The 14,983-nt window shown below is 42.9% G+C and overlaps 1 protein-coding gene across 1 annotated transcript in view; it reads left to right on the top strand.

Annotated features, from left to right (window-relative positions):
• NVL (nuclear VCP like) overlaps positions 1 to 14,983 on the top strand; it is a 45,151-nt gene that overhangs the window by 28,374 nt on the left and 1,794 nt on the right. The window contains exons 16-22 of the mRNA XM_079969210.1: positions 78 to 140; positions 690 to 809; positions 1,972 to 2,071; positions 3,729 to 3,835; positions 8,953 to 9,029; positions 9,546 to 9,634; positions 14,810 to 14,880. Coding sequence (XP_079825336.1) covers positions 78 to 140; positions 690 to 809; positions 1,972 to 2,071; positions 3,729 to 3,835; positions 8,953 to 9,029; positions 9,546 to 9,634; positions 14,810 to 14,880 — 627 coding nt within the window. The remainder of the gene's footprint in view (positions 1 to 77; positions 141 to 689; positions 810 to 1,971; positions 2,072 to 3,728; positions 3,836 to 8,952; positions 9,030 to 9,545; positions 9,635 to 14,809; positions 14,881 to 14,983) is intronic.

The raw sequence follows: 14,983 nt of genomic DNA, 5'->3' as shown, positions 1-14,983 counted from the left end.
CATGGATGCAAAGTGAGGGCAAAATATGTTGATAAAATTAGTATATGCATCTCTTTATTTCCTTGCCTCTTCCCCAGGCTGTGGCAAATGAGTCTGGACTGAATTTCATATCCGTGAAAGGCCCTGAACTGTTGAATATGGTAAGTTCTGTTTGTTGTGCTCAGTTGTCACTGATTTGGGGTTTGCAGGGAACGTGAAATGTTTTGATGCTCAGCCCAAATTGACTTTACCAAATCCATACTATTAGAATGCATTTTTACAGTGGTCTGTTAGAGCTGCTGGCCTGCAAGTGAAATGACAAGTTGAATTTGGTAGTTTAATTCTAGCCTAATTCTATGCACCTCTAATGGTTTAGGGTGAGAGGATGCTTTCGGCATGCACTCTGGTTAGAGAGGGCTTGCTTGAAGCTCACAAAAGTTAAAATCTTAAGCGTCCTTCCCCAGCCTTGTGTTTCAGATGTTTTGAACTGCAACTTCCATCAGCTGTAGCTGGCATGGCTAAGATGAGGGAAGCTGAGGGAAATTACAGCTCAAAATATCTAGAGGGCACCAGGTTGGAGAATACTGATCTTGAGGGTAAAGCAATATCTGAACAGGTCCTTTTGACAAGCCTGTTCAAATGATTGGGCATATGATACTTATCTTAAAGATCTTACAGTGATTTCCCCTCCTTCCTCTGTCCTTTTCCAGTATGTGGGGGAAAGCGAACGTGCTGTACGTCAGGTTTTCCAGCGTGCAAGGAATTCGGCGCCTTGTGTCATATTCTTTGACGAAGTTGATGCTTTGTGTCCCCGAAGATCAGACCGTGAGGTGAGCCTAAAAACACTTCCACCAATAGCTTAGATCCACGGGAGGACTGGGGGAATATGTAAATAGGTGTCTTTTGTCAGATTTATTGGCTTTCACAATAATCCTATGAACTGGCTGTTATTCCTAGAAAAGAAATTAAGTAACCTGCTCAAACCGCCATAATTACTTTCTGGCACAGTCGAGGCCTCAGGCCACATCACCTAAACCTAAACCAACCTGCACACTGATTCATTTATCCCCTGCTTTAAAGTTGTTAAATTTTTAAATAGCAGCAACTTCCTTTATTTTCTCCTTGCCAAAGTAACATCCCAATGCAAATCCAACGGGAACCAAAGTTCCGGCCCAGTGGTCTCGCACAAGATGCAAAATATTCACCATAGTTAGTGACTGGAAGGCCTAAAAGTGTGATCCCGACCTGAGGAACTCAACCAAAGATGCTCTTGTTTATAAGACTTGCCAGGTTCTCTGTCACATTGCGACTCTTTGCACCTGGAAGACAGCAGACCTCCAGGACAACCCTTAACCTCTACAAACTGCTGCCCTTGTGCCCCTCAGTCAGGAGTCATCTACCACCACCCCATCTCTTTTTCTCTGGGAAGTGGCAGGAATCATTCCATACATGGTACCTTCCACAGCCATCTCGGTGTATTCTGAGGTCTGCAACTGCTTAGCACATTCAATCTCAAAACAGGCTAACTTTAACCCACTGGTTTTGAAGCTCTGTTGTGTAAACTAACCATAGTTACTGTAAACCAGATAAAAACAGCAATCTGCATTTAAGAGAAACAAAAAGGCTCATTTGTGAGGGGATGGGCTAGCAATTCATTAGTTTACCTGGACAAACAAGAGCTTAAACTAGTGCTTAGTATTTTTTACTCCATCTTTCACTTGAAACAGCTCCCAGAACGTGTTACAGGTACCAGTAATAATATTAACAAGGCTATGGAAATGCTGGATGACCCTAGAACGTGGATGGTGGACTGCATCCTTAGGACCTCCCCACTTCCAAGTTTGACAGAAGGGTGGGGCCACCCCTTTAAGACACCGTGACTATCTCAGTTCCTCTCAGCTGGTCAGCAGTGTGAGTCAGCTAAGATGCGCTGTCAGCATCAATCAGTTTCTTTTTAACATCTTTTTGTCATCTTTTCAATTCACTGCATAGTCGGGTGCCAGTGTCCGTGTAGTCAACCAGTTGCTAACAGAGATGGATGGCCTGGAATCTCGTCGTCAGGTTTTCATCATGGCAGCCACCAACAGGCCAGGTAAGAATGGTTAAAACAGTTGTAGCTCCACCTTAGGAGCCTTGTGTGGGTGTCTGTTCTGCCACATGTACACGTGTCTGAAATCAGCAGCTTAAGTACAGCATATGTTAATTGGGTTGTTGTTTTTATTTTGATTATATATATATATATATTGTGATTTTTATGTTGATCTTGTTCTGTGAGCTGCTCTGAGACCTCCATGTATAGGGCAGTATATAGATTCAATAAATAAGAATAAGAATAAATAAGAATAATGTATGCGGTTTATACACACAATCACAGGGAAATTGTGTGTGTAAAGCAGCAGTTATTTTAGGGATTTGAGAAGCAACACACTGTGTGCATTTGAATTTTGGTGCCTCTACTTAAGAAGCTGGGATCTGAGCTATGGTCAACAGCTTTGGAACAAAGCCAGCAGCTTAATATTGTGACTTGTTCCAAAACCATTAACCATAGTTTCCCAGCGTGGATGAAATGTGAAACCATAGTTAATGGGATGTTTCCTGGGTTGTTTGCTGGCTCACATAAAAAGACTGCCTGTGCAGCCAGGAGGAAGGACTGGAGATTGCTTGACGTACCCATGGCCTCTCGGGTTGCTGGTCTACCTGATGAGCTCTCTGAGGCGAGGTGTCTCTAGGGAAGCTGTCCTAGGTTGTCGTCTCAAACCCAGATAATAGTCTGAAGGCAAGATGATTTTATCTTTTCCCTCCTCTTCGATAGTCTGCACCATTTCTTGCTGGTTCATTTGCTGAACAGAGGCAAGTTTTCTCAAAAGCCTGATGGTCTTTTCCAGTTGACCCTGCTTTGCCAGAGAGGTGCAGGTCGTCTTCTTATTCCACGAAGAACCATAAAAATGAAGTCAGCTCAAAGCAGAAATTCAATTATCTGACTAAATATAAAGAAAGTAATTTCATAGCTTATGCAGGTTTAACCTGGCAGCAGTGGCAAGGGAGCAACTCAGTGACTATACCTACAGCCTGTCTGCTGTGATTAACTCATGTGACCCAGTCAAGAAACCAGGCTGTTCAAGGTCACAATATTCCCTAATATAAACTCTACCCTTTCCTCTTTTTGTTGGTGCAGAACAACCATTCCTAAATGGAATTAAATCAATTAAAATCTTCATGGGCATGAAAGGTGAAGGTAGGGGAGCAAACAAGTCCAAGGTTCACCATGAGTCTTATACCCTGGAGGGAATTGTTTCCTGTTACAACAGAACCGACCGGGCCACTGTGTTTATGCCATATTAATCTTTACCAAGCTATGAGAGGACTCCTTTCAACATCTAGGATGGCGGAAATGAGTGGTCAGCCACCTGTGTCCTTCTTTTGACTTCAGGATGCTGAGTCATCAAATGTCTGCTACTAATCTAGAGTCCTTTTTTTAGAGTTAACTGTGCCAGCTACCTAAAATAAACACACACTTGCTTCTGGGTAATCAACATAATATGTGCATAAACCCATAATTTCGCAGTAAAGAAGAGCTATGTAGTTGTGGTAAATGATGGCATTCCTTCTTTCTGGAGAGAAGGCACTTTGAGAAATGTAGTTTTCTGTTCTCAAAAGCTTCCTGTGGTCTGCCTTCTGGGTGTGTCTTCCTTGTGTGCTTCCAGTTTTGAATCCAGAGTCTAAATAGGATTTTACCGTTTCTCTATTAGATATTCTAGATCCAGCTATTTTGCGCCCTGGAAGACTGGATAAAACACTCTACGTCGGTTTGCCACCACCTTTGGATCGCCTTGCCATTCTAAAGACTATTACAAAAGTAAGTGTGTGTGTGTGTGTGTGTGTGTGTGTGTGTGTTTAAAGTAATTTTCCCTAGAGCTTTACCTTACTCAGAATAGTTAAACGTAAACTGAATGCATAAGAATAGCATTGTTCAACTGCTAAAAAAAGAAATAAATCTTTTACGCTCCTTAGTCTAATTTCCAATATCTACTGCTCCTTAATCAATGATGCATAATCTGGTACAAGATTATGACATTCTTCATCTCATAACGTACAGATGGGGAACCTATGATGAACCACAGTTCCCACTTATCCCTGACTATTGCCCATGTTGGCTTAGGCTGATAGGAGTTTGAATCCAACAACGTCTGGAGGGTCACAGGTTCCCAAGAGATGCATTGCAAAAGCAGACCATATCTCACCCACCCCCCACCCCCCGCCAATACATTTCATACCAGTTTGGAACAAATTTGGTTTCTAAACCTCCATTGATGCTTCTCAGCTGGTTGGATTCCCTCCTGCTGCCTCCTGTTCCTCACCCCTTCATGGCTAACCAGCTCACATCTGATTAGGACACACTTGTGGCAAACCATATTTGGTATGCCACCTGGCAAAGTGACCAGTGCCCTCTTTGCTTTCCTTTTTTTTTAAAGGTGTGCTTATGCTAGGAGGTAGTACTGTGAGCCCAGATAGGCAACCATCAAGGTATCTTTGGAAATGATATAAATAATAAAAAATTCTGTAACGTAAACTTTTGCAAAATAGAGCTTCTCACCCTTTTTCCTTTTTTTACACACACAGTTCCGTTTGATGTTATATTCCATATCTATAATCCAATTTCTTCCATCCTCACTTTTTCAAATATGAGTTAACATTAAAAGGAGGGTTGCTGAAACATAAATGTAGAGAAGATACCGTAGGCTCCCCTCCCCATCCTGTCTTTTGCATAAAGAATAAAGAAAGAAACCGTAGGCTCCCCTCCCCATCCTGTCTTTTGCATCGAATGAAGTCTTATCTCAAGTTCAAACCTTAAAGTCCTTGCAGTTGGTTTGCTCCACGGTTTGTGATCTTATCTCTTCTAGCATGTGCCTGTACTTTAGTCCAATTAAGATCTAGTTAACAGGAAAACCTCTGCTTCTTAATGGCGGCATTGGAGGGTTTTCGCCAGGTGAAGTGCTTTTACACACAGCGCCTCCCTGCCCCCTGCATTCTATGCCAGAGCAAGAGCCAGATACAGAGATGAACTGCAAGTGAAGCCCGCCACCCCACCTTGTCCCTGGGGGGGGGGGGAGAATTTGCAAGGATAATTGCCCTCAATCATCCTTGTTTTTCCTTTGCCAACGATCTTCTGCTGTCATGGGGGCTGCCTCCATTAAGGCAGAGTGGAACCAGAAGCCCTGACCAACTTGTACTTTAAGGACCACCTTTGTCCTTCTTTTCCAGCATGTTCAACGAGATTATCCAGAAAAGCAGTGCCCAGCATTAAAGAGGCCTAACTGGCTTCAGATAGAAGAGGATTTTGTAGGACGCATCCCATGCTGTGGATGACTCGTTCAGCAGTCACATCCTTGCTTTCAGGTGTCTTCTACAGGCCCATGCAGTTACCGTATTTTTCGCTCCATAGGACGCACCGGCCCATAAGGCGCACCTAGTTTTTTGGGGGGGAAATCAAGCGGGGAAAATTATTTCCCCCGCAGGCCTGGGGCTGGGGCGGGGGAAGCCCGAGCTTCCCCCGACCCCAGCCCCCAGAACAGGCAGCTCTCCGCAAGCGGTGGGAGCCCAGCGCTGGGCTCCCACCGCTTGCAGAGAGCTGCGGGAAGCTCGAAGCCTGGGCGCACTGAGCTCAGCGCGCCCAGGCTTCGGCATGCAGGCAACTCTCCGCAAGCCGTGGGAGCCCAGTGCCAGGCTCCCACCGCTTGCTGAGAGCTGCGCAAAGCCTGGAGAGCGAGATGGGTCGGTGCGCACCGACCCCTCTCGCTCTTTAGGCTTCAGCGAAAGCCTGCATTCGCCCCATAGGACGCACACACATTTTCCCTTCATTTTTGGAGGGGAAAAGGTGCGTCCTATAGGGCGAAAAATACGGCATTTGAAATGTTCTGGATTAGACGGTCCTTTTAATTATTATTTTTTGTGCTGTTTTTAATCATTTTAATGGTTTTTATATTGCTGTACACCACCCTGATATTTTATGAGGGGGCAGTAGGCGAATCCTTTTATAGATAATTATGTAGAAAAGTTATGCATGTTGACATGGAAGGATGTGCCTCCTGCTGGGAAACATCATCCCAGTTTTCCCCCACAAACTTCCGCTGAAGGATTTAGCCCTGTTTAGCTCTGAAACTCTTTCAGCCTAACCTGCTTTACAAGGTTGCTGGGTAGATAAAATTGGTGGTGGAAAGATGGGGTTAAAAGATGATGAAATAACTCCTGGGAAAAATGGCAGTATAGCGCTGTCAGGTATAAATGGAACACCTTGCCCTTGTTGCTAAAACTTGGAGAGAGGTGAAGAACATGACCATTTGAAATTTATTTAAATTCAGTTAGCTATTGTGAAATGAAATGTTTGATCTGCAGTCTTGCATCACATGCTGATGTGTAAGAATGCGAGGCTAAAGGACTCCAGTAAATACTGTATTTTGGAGTACTTTCAAGTACAGTCATACCTCAGGTTGAATACGCTTTGAATTGAGCGCGTTTGAGTTGCGCTCCGCAGCAACTGGGAAGTAATGGAGCATGTTACTTCTGGGTTTCGCCGCATGCGCAGACGCTCAAAATGACGTCACGTGCATACACAGAAGCGGCAAAAAGCAACGCGCGTGTGCGCAGACGTGCCATCACTAGTTATGTTTGCTTCTAGATGCGAACGGGGCTCCGGAACGGATCCCGTTCATATCTAGAGGTACCACTGTAGTAAATTGTGGATTAAAAAGGTAAAGGTAAAGGACCCCTGACAGTTAAGTCGAGTCGCGAACGACTCATCTCACTTTACTGGCCGAGGGAGCTGACGTTTGTCCGCAGACAGTTTTTCCGGGTCACGTGGCCAGTATGACTAAGCCGCTTCTGGCGAAACCAGAGCAGCTCACAGAAACACCGTTTACCTTCCCACCGGAGCGGTACCTATTTATCTACTTGCAGTTTGACGTGCTTTTGAACTGCTAGGTTGGCAGGAGCAGGGACCGAGCAACGGGAGCTCACCCCATCGCAGGGATTCGAACCGCTGACCTTCCACATCATTCTGCTCTCGATTTTATCCTCATAATAACCATGAGAAACTGAATTCAGTGGATTTCACAGCTACTAATGGTTAAGCTTGAGTTTTCATAGCATGTCTAAATGGAGCAAATTACTTCATGTGGCCATATTATCTCAACAGTTTGTGATCCGGACTCCTTTGATCACTTCTTCTGTGGAAACTTGAAGAAAACAAATCTCTGATGCAATTTGTACTTGTGTGCAGGAACATTATGTGTTGTGCTAGCAACCCTATTAATTGCTTTTCTGTTCAAAATGCTCTCAAGTCGTAAGTGAAAAATGATTAAACACCACTTTGCAAGTAACTGAATTTGTTTAAACACAATGTGCACATATTTGTCGCTTCCAGAGCTGACACAATGAGTGTGTTTTGTGCGTTCTGTATCTGAGTACAGAATGGTGTTTTTTAAAGCAGGTTTTGGTTCTAGGACTGAGCCAACTTTGGCCTAGAGCCAAACTTAGACTGGTAGAGATTAATGAAATGTTTTCCTGGAAAAAAGTGAAGGGATTGGGTTAATGAATGTGGGTGCTGCTCTTTAGCTCAGGTTGTGTTAAGGAAGTTAGCAAAACTGCATACAAAGCTGGTTCTGTGCAAGATTGGAAGAAGACAACGCTTGTCTTGCTGTAAATGGAATAAAGCGTGTTTTGGCTTGTTCCTACATATCTAAATGCAGGCTTGAAATTTAGTCACTGAAAAATGTTTCCCAGGCAGGCAATTTGCCAAACAATTTCTCAAGCTGCCTTTCTGATGCATAAGTATATAAGTAGTTGGTGCCTGGCTGGTAGAACTTGTTTGTGGACTGCCAAATTTTTCCTTCCTTATTGAAAGTCTGGTGATTGTATTCTTCCCTATGCTTTTATGATTTTTAGCTGTTGCCTAAGCCAGTGCCCTTTATGTCTGCAAATTTAGATATGTCATGCATGTTGACAGAGGGCTCTTTGATGCAGCAGTCGCTTCCTTCAGTGGGAAGGAAGACAATATTTTTTTCCAGTTCATACTACCCACTCCAGAACCACATGCCACATTGTTCCACAAGTGCCCCACCCCCACCCCCCTGGATTCAGGGTCTGAATAGGATGAAGGATTTGCAAAACTTGCCTTCCTCCCTGTTACACAGCTTGATGGTGTGCCTTCCATCAGCAGAAAAACGCTGCTGAATAAAATCCCATGCTTTCTCTGTTTTATGTGGAAACAACCAAGCAATGTTTCACATAGTTCTCTCTTTAGTCATGCCGTTTGGTACCAGTGTTTGTATTTTTAAAAACAACATTATAGACTTGTTAACTTGTTTGTGAGGCTTTTGATTCAGTGTTTTTCCTGTTGTATATTTCTTCTTTAAAAGTATTTTAAATCCTTGAGGACAGTGAGTAATTTAAGAACCTCATAAAGCCCTGGTGGCAAATAACAACATCTTGCTGGCATCGAATCAAGAAACCCGGGTTAAGAAACTGTGAGTGCCCCAAGCCAGCCATGGGTGTTCCTGAGAAGCTTACTGAATAGTTTGTGTGATTGATTAGTAGCTTGGAGGGAGGACTTGGGAAAGCCACTTCCTCCTTGAGTTTGGTTTCTCCATTTGGCTCTTGGGAATCTTGCCAGGCCACACCCTTTTGCATCCTCCTTGTGTTTTTCCCCAGGTGTGATCATGCCTCTTTCTTGCCTGGGTGGAGGAGCATGGGATTGTGTGTCGAGACTAGCCTACCGTACAAACACAAAATGCACATTCATTTCTCTCTGCACTGTTCATGCTGCCGTATCCACCCCTGTCCCCAGAATGGAATAATGCAGTCCTTGGGCTGAAAAATGTACCCCATCCCTGCTATAGGATGAAACAATTGCTAGGTGGGTGGTTGAAGTCGATGTCCTATGTTTCTAAACATTTCCCCGGTTGTCACCTTTTATAGGATGGAACCCAACCCCCGCTTGACACTGATGTGGACCTTGAAGAAATTGCTCATAATCCCTGCTGTGATAGCTTTACGTAAGTAAATTTCTCTTTTTTATCTTCCATTGCCACTTGCAGGTGGTGTTGGTAGTTCTCAGTAGTAGAAAATAAACACATCACTCCAAATCCTCATCTTCTTGCCTTTTTATCTCCATTAATGCATCTGCCTAGACTAATGTTCCAGATTTCTTTGAATCTTCCGGTTTATGACACTGAAACGCATTAGGTTCTGCATAGCAAAAACCTCTGTGCCTAGTTTACGTTTATTTTGAAAGCAAGTGTACTTCTGTAAAATGTGTCAAGGAGGCTTGCAGCATATGCTTACAGAATCTAAATTAACACATGTTAATCCCAGTATGCCCCCAAAATATATAAAAAGAGCACATCTCAGACTAACCGGCACACCTTGCTGAATGGAAATAATTTTATTTTAAATGTCTATTCAGAGACATTTTAATGCCCATATTCGTTCTGCTTCTGTTACAACTCTCCTTTGGGATAAAGAATGCACCGTAAAATGACTCATTAGCCTTTTGTTGTTTGTCTTTATAGGGGAGCAGATCTTTCAGCTCTAGTGCGGGAGGCTTCTGTCTGTGCCCTGAAAGAGGAGATGGCAGTGCTGAATGCCACAGACAGGAAAGGTAAGGAAGAGGATATTAAACAGAAAAACTTGAAGAGAGAGCAAGTTGGAAGATTTTCTTTCTTCTTTTTTTGGACATAATTTCTTATTGAAACTTTTCATCATACAATACAATTTAAGACAAACTAAATAAAATAATCTAACCAAAAGAGAAAGAGAACGGTAGATTTTAACCCTTGTCTCACAAAGAAGCTCTCCCCTTTTGGCAGCTCCATTACTGTCACTGTGCTTACTATTATGAGAGGGAGTGATAATATAGAACTCTGAATCCGGGATAACCTCTACTTGCCGACTCTTTTGGGATTCCTGTCTATACTGACTGACCAACTATGCTGAAGGGGCTAGCTGGGAGAGCAACTCGAGCCATTTGGCTCTATCCTTGTCTATACAGAAAGGCTGCTTCACACACAAGCAGCTGTAACAATTATTTGAAGTGGCAGTGTACGATCAAGCAGCAAATATTCTCCGCCCTTTCCTCTGCATGTGGTTAGAGGCTTTGTGAAATGAGACTGTGAGACGCATCACAGCAATATCATTGTAGCCTTTGTTCACTGGCTTTGTAGAGAAGCCAAGAACCAATGGCAGCTGTTGCTCTCACCTAAATGCTTTGTTTACACCAGGAGTTTCCTCTCAAAATAATATGAAGATTTCAGGTTAAGGTTGCTTTGGAATATTTAAGCAGTTTTAAGATTTTTAAATTGGCAACCTTCAAAATTTTAAAACTACCATTTAGATTAGGTTAGTGAACTATCAGGAAGCAGGTGGGAGGGATTTTTTCCTTATTTCTGATTGGTGCTTGCCCGTAAATGTAGAATGAAGTCCTTCAGTGCTGATGCAAATATGTCAGATGTTATGCTGGGAGCTGAAACAAATAAAATGAATTATTGCATGTTTTTGGACTATTTTACGAGTCACCGCTTCCCTTTGTGATTTGGCAGAGTTTGATGAGGAACAGCCAGTTACATCTAATTTGTGTTAGTTTGGAATGTTCTACTACTCATGGAGCTTGTTCTGTTGTACCTTCCAAATGTTTTGCAAGAGGAGGCATGTGATGGAGATGGTAGCTGGAAAAGCTGGGTCAGATTAGATAAATCAATAAGGATTGCGACATATTGCCATTCTAATCATCTGTCTATTAACCACACCAAGTCCAAAGTACTGATATTTTCAAGGAGTCGAAAACTTTATTCATGGAAACTGGAGGGCACGAAAATCGAACAAGTACACAAATTTAAATATTTAGGAATTTATTTTCAATATAATTTAGGGTGGAAAGCGCATGTTGAATATCTTCAAAACAAGACAAAAGCCCTATCACACTCCCTCCTTCGTTTTTTCTACTCTGAGGGGGCCTTATTCATCCCTGCGGCCCTGAAAGTGTATAGCATCAAAGTGATGGCCACAATGGCCTATGCCGCACCTTTATGGGCTGCTTTTGCAAACCTCTCACCATTAGAGTCACTTCAAAGCCAGTTCTTACGCCGACTTTTAAAATAATGTGGCTATTCGCTTAGAAATGAAGATCCCGTCAGTGGAGTTAGTTATATGGAGGAGAGTTTTGATCTATTGGATATCCCTATGGCATAAACTCCCGAACCACTATCTCATTCAATGCATGTGGCGAGATGACTTCACAAATTTGTGGTCAGGAAAAATCCTTGCCAAATTGCAGTCCTATGAGATCTCACCCACTGAATTGCTCAAACTGGATCTAAATGTGGCAAAAAGGTGTATAAATCAAAGGCTGGATGATGCAGAGCTATACCAAAATTTCGTAGCTGGTGGTGGAGCCTGTTCGCCGTTAAATTTCGGCATAACCCCTATCTACCGCACTCCGTCCTACTTAACATCGCTTATGGCCGCGTCTCACCGATATGCCTTCATTAGAGCTAGGTTTAATGTCTTTCCAACAAACGTGCTGAGACATAGATTTACTAAGGGCCAAGTCCCTTCAATGTGTGCTTGTGAAACGAAAACATCTGAATCTCTACATCATGTCATGTTTATCTGCCCTTTGTACAGCTCAGCCCGTGCTAGCATACTAATTTTTTTTATTTTTTTTTAATAATATTTATTAAAGATTTTCAAATATAACAAAAAAAGAAAAACATCCAAATTTAAGGCCTTATTTTCAATATCATCTTTCCAGGACTTCCCCCTCCCCACCCCCTCTTATATTCCAATTCTTTCAAATAGATTCAGCAAATTCTTACCCCAAATTTTAAAATTATTATCATTAACCCAATTTAAAAAATATTTCCCCATCCCCTAAAATCGACCTGTTCCCTTCCACGAGTTCCCCTCTTTAATATAAGATACAGATTAACATAAAAAAATAGAAAAAATAATAAAATATAGTTTAACACCCTTTGGATTCCAAGTTTCCCGCCCCCCTTTCCCGGTTGCGTTCCCAATGTCCGTCAATGTCTACTGTCTCCTGGAGCTCCCACATCTAAGCCATAATCCTTCACCAGTCCGCTTTGCCGTCTTTTTAATAGTCTTTACCGTCTTTTAATCATCTTTAATTTCAAATGTCCAATCTTGGAAGGGGTCTATCTTCCAACTTTGTCCAGTTCTTGTTATTCTTGTTATTCTTGTTGTTCTCTCTTCTCCTCTTTCCCCCCCCCCCCTGCTCTCCTGCACAAATGTTCTAATTCCAAAAAGCTTGTAATTCCTCTACAGAGGCTTTGTTATTCAGGAACAAAACATTACGTCAAGTCCCTTCCATTCTTCAATAGATAAATCTATTGTCTCCTTTAGTGTGTAGACCTCTGTAGACAAAATAGTGTTCCATTTCTGCAGTTTCCCAGGAGATAAAAAGTCCGATTCAAATTCCATGCCAGCAATACTTGTAATAACCCACAGCTCCTCTAGAGAGATTATAGTAACTCAGTTTCATTCCCGATCTCACCCACCAGTCAAAGTAACTTATTATTCCTTGTTTTAAACAGTTTATATCCAATTTATAACAAATGTAACCAGCAAAGTCCTCGTAACAAAGTTCTCTTTTTGTTCTTCAGTTTTGGCAGCTCCTATGACAGCTGTCAAAACCTCTATTTCTCCTCTCCAGGCGCTCTCACAGATCGCTCCCGGGGTTTCCGGGGGGGGTTGTATTTTAATTCACATTCCACTTTTCTCCTCCAGCCCAGCTTATAGTTTTCCATCGCGAAATTAATAACTTTATCAAAAAAAAAAGGTTGCACTCGATCTTAGTTGTCAGGTCCTTTGCTTTAGCTCCTCTACAACAGGGGGGAGGCTGACTTCCTTTTTATACCTCCCCCGCTCGCTCCGAATTTAAGAAAAAATTTATTCCCCTTTTTAGTCCAAGTTCCAATTACTCACGGGTTATTCTTTTAAGTCCAGATTTTCAATGGAAGAAGTCAGCGCTCTCCGCCAAATGGCATGCGGCTTCACTCGGCAGGGGAAGCGGAGGACTCACAGCACCACCACCCGCTCCGCAGCCTTTAAAAAGGCTCCTTCGCGTGGTCGGGGGGGCGCAAACGGTGCCCGCCGAGTCACCATGCCCATGGGTTTCAGCGCCCATGGTTTTTGAGGGTCCCCGCGTCGCCAGCGCGGTAGAACCCAGCCCCTGCCGAGCAGGCTCCCTCCGGAGCTCGGAGGGAGTCCGCCATTCGGCGATGGCGCCAACCTGGAAGTTCCGTGCTAGCATACTAAACTCCATAATCCAGCCAATGGCTGACAAACTAGTAGACCTACAGCTTGCCTGGGTTCTTCAAGATGTGGATCCTTATATTACCCTACAGGTTGCTAAATTCCTAACAGCCGTCCTCTCGTACAAGAGACGGAATGGAATGTTAGCTGATTATTGATAGTTATAAGAATTTTCTATAACGACATCAGATATCGATTTTAGTGTAGTGTAAATTTTTTTTAATTTTAATCTTAATCTTAAACTTTTCTTATGAATGGCTAATATTTGTCCTTGTGAGTTGTGAACTGTGTTATACTACTTGTGGCTTGTACGAGTCCGCTGTTTTATTTGATTTGTTTTGTTGTGTTTCATGATGGGCGTAAAGCCGAATAAACATTTTGAATAAGGATTGTTTTGACTCTTGGAGCCTTGTCTGCACTTTGGCAATGATTAGCTGACAGAAGCTATTGCTGGTGAGAAGTTCTAGGCTTGGCGGCCTCTAGCGCGATAGCAGAAAAAGGAAAGCAATGCAAGATTGAAAAACCAAATGCCCCTCAGTGGACACCAAAGCCCTGGTTCACACATTTTAGCTGAGAGTGGTGCTGAAATAGCATGGCAGAGCTGGGTGGTGCCTTCTGTCGCATTACCCTGGTAAATTAGAGATGCAGAACTCAAGCCAAAAGGTTTGTGCTCTGATCTCCCTGTGGCCCGTGAAGTTGACAGTTCAGAGAAAATCCTTGCATACAGCAACGTACACAGAGTTTGTGGCTGGATGCATGGCTCTGGAGATGTAGACCATTCGTTAGTTACATAAACATTTCAAGGCAGTAGGGTTACAAAACTGTTCTTCCTGTTAGCAGAATACTGGAGTTGGACCATTCTTCATTTTAAAAACCTATTTCTAAAGAAGACCTGGGTGGGCCAATTTACTTGATGTTAGATACCAATGATACATCATTTTCATATAATTTTCTCTTTAACCATAACATGCTGTAAATTTTATATCCAAATTCCATGAAGAAGCGTAAAAATGATGTCAGATTTTTGGGTGCACTAAGGAGATTGTTCCTTTGGGCAAGCATTTCTCCTCACCTGGTGGGACAGTCTCCCCCTCCTCCCCCCGAATGCTTTTCTGGGGGTTCTCCAGACCCTCCAGAGTCTGGGGGAGCCATGGGGGGGAAGGGAAAGATTCCCATTGTGCTAGCAGGAGCCCTTATTCTGGCTCCCGTCAGAGGAGCAGGGTAGTTGAATCCAGCCCTTTGTTTATAAAAAAAATGTGCAATCTCTTTCTACTGTTGAGAGTAGGAAACTTAGGAGCCTTTTTATCCATTTGAGCAGAGCACTTGGAAGTGCCTAGAAGGCTCAATCTCTGGGCAATCTTCATTGTTAAGGGCGTTTGATGCGTTCATTATCCTCTTCCCAAAACTTATTTTATTAATAGCCTTAAGTTTCATTTCATTACAGTTCATTATGTATACTGTGGAAGCATGTTAACCTTCTCCTGTTGCACTGTATTGTTCACAGGAGAAATCAAGATTGCCAGAAAACACTTCGAAGCAGCTTTCAAGAAAGTTAAATCTTCTGTATCGAGAAAGGTGAGAGGCTCCAGGCCAGCTGGTGACTTAAGCTGGGAGTGGCACAGAAGGCTAAGGATTGTGCAAAGGAATATGAGGCAACCAATTCCCCTTCACTCTTGTC

Source organism: Podarcis cretensis (genome assembly GCF_951804945.1).
Source record: "Podarcis cretensis genome assembly, chromosome: 3".
Taxonomy (NCBI): Eukaryota; Metazoa; Chordata; class Lepidosauria; order Squamata; family Lacertidae; genus Podarcis; species Podarcis cretensis.
Note: the sequence above shows the minus strand (reverse complement) of the source record. Positions and strands in the feature narration are given on the sequence as shown.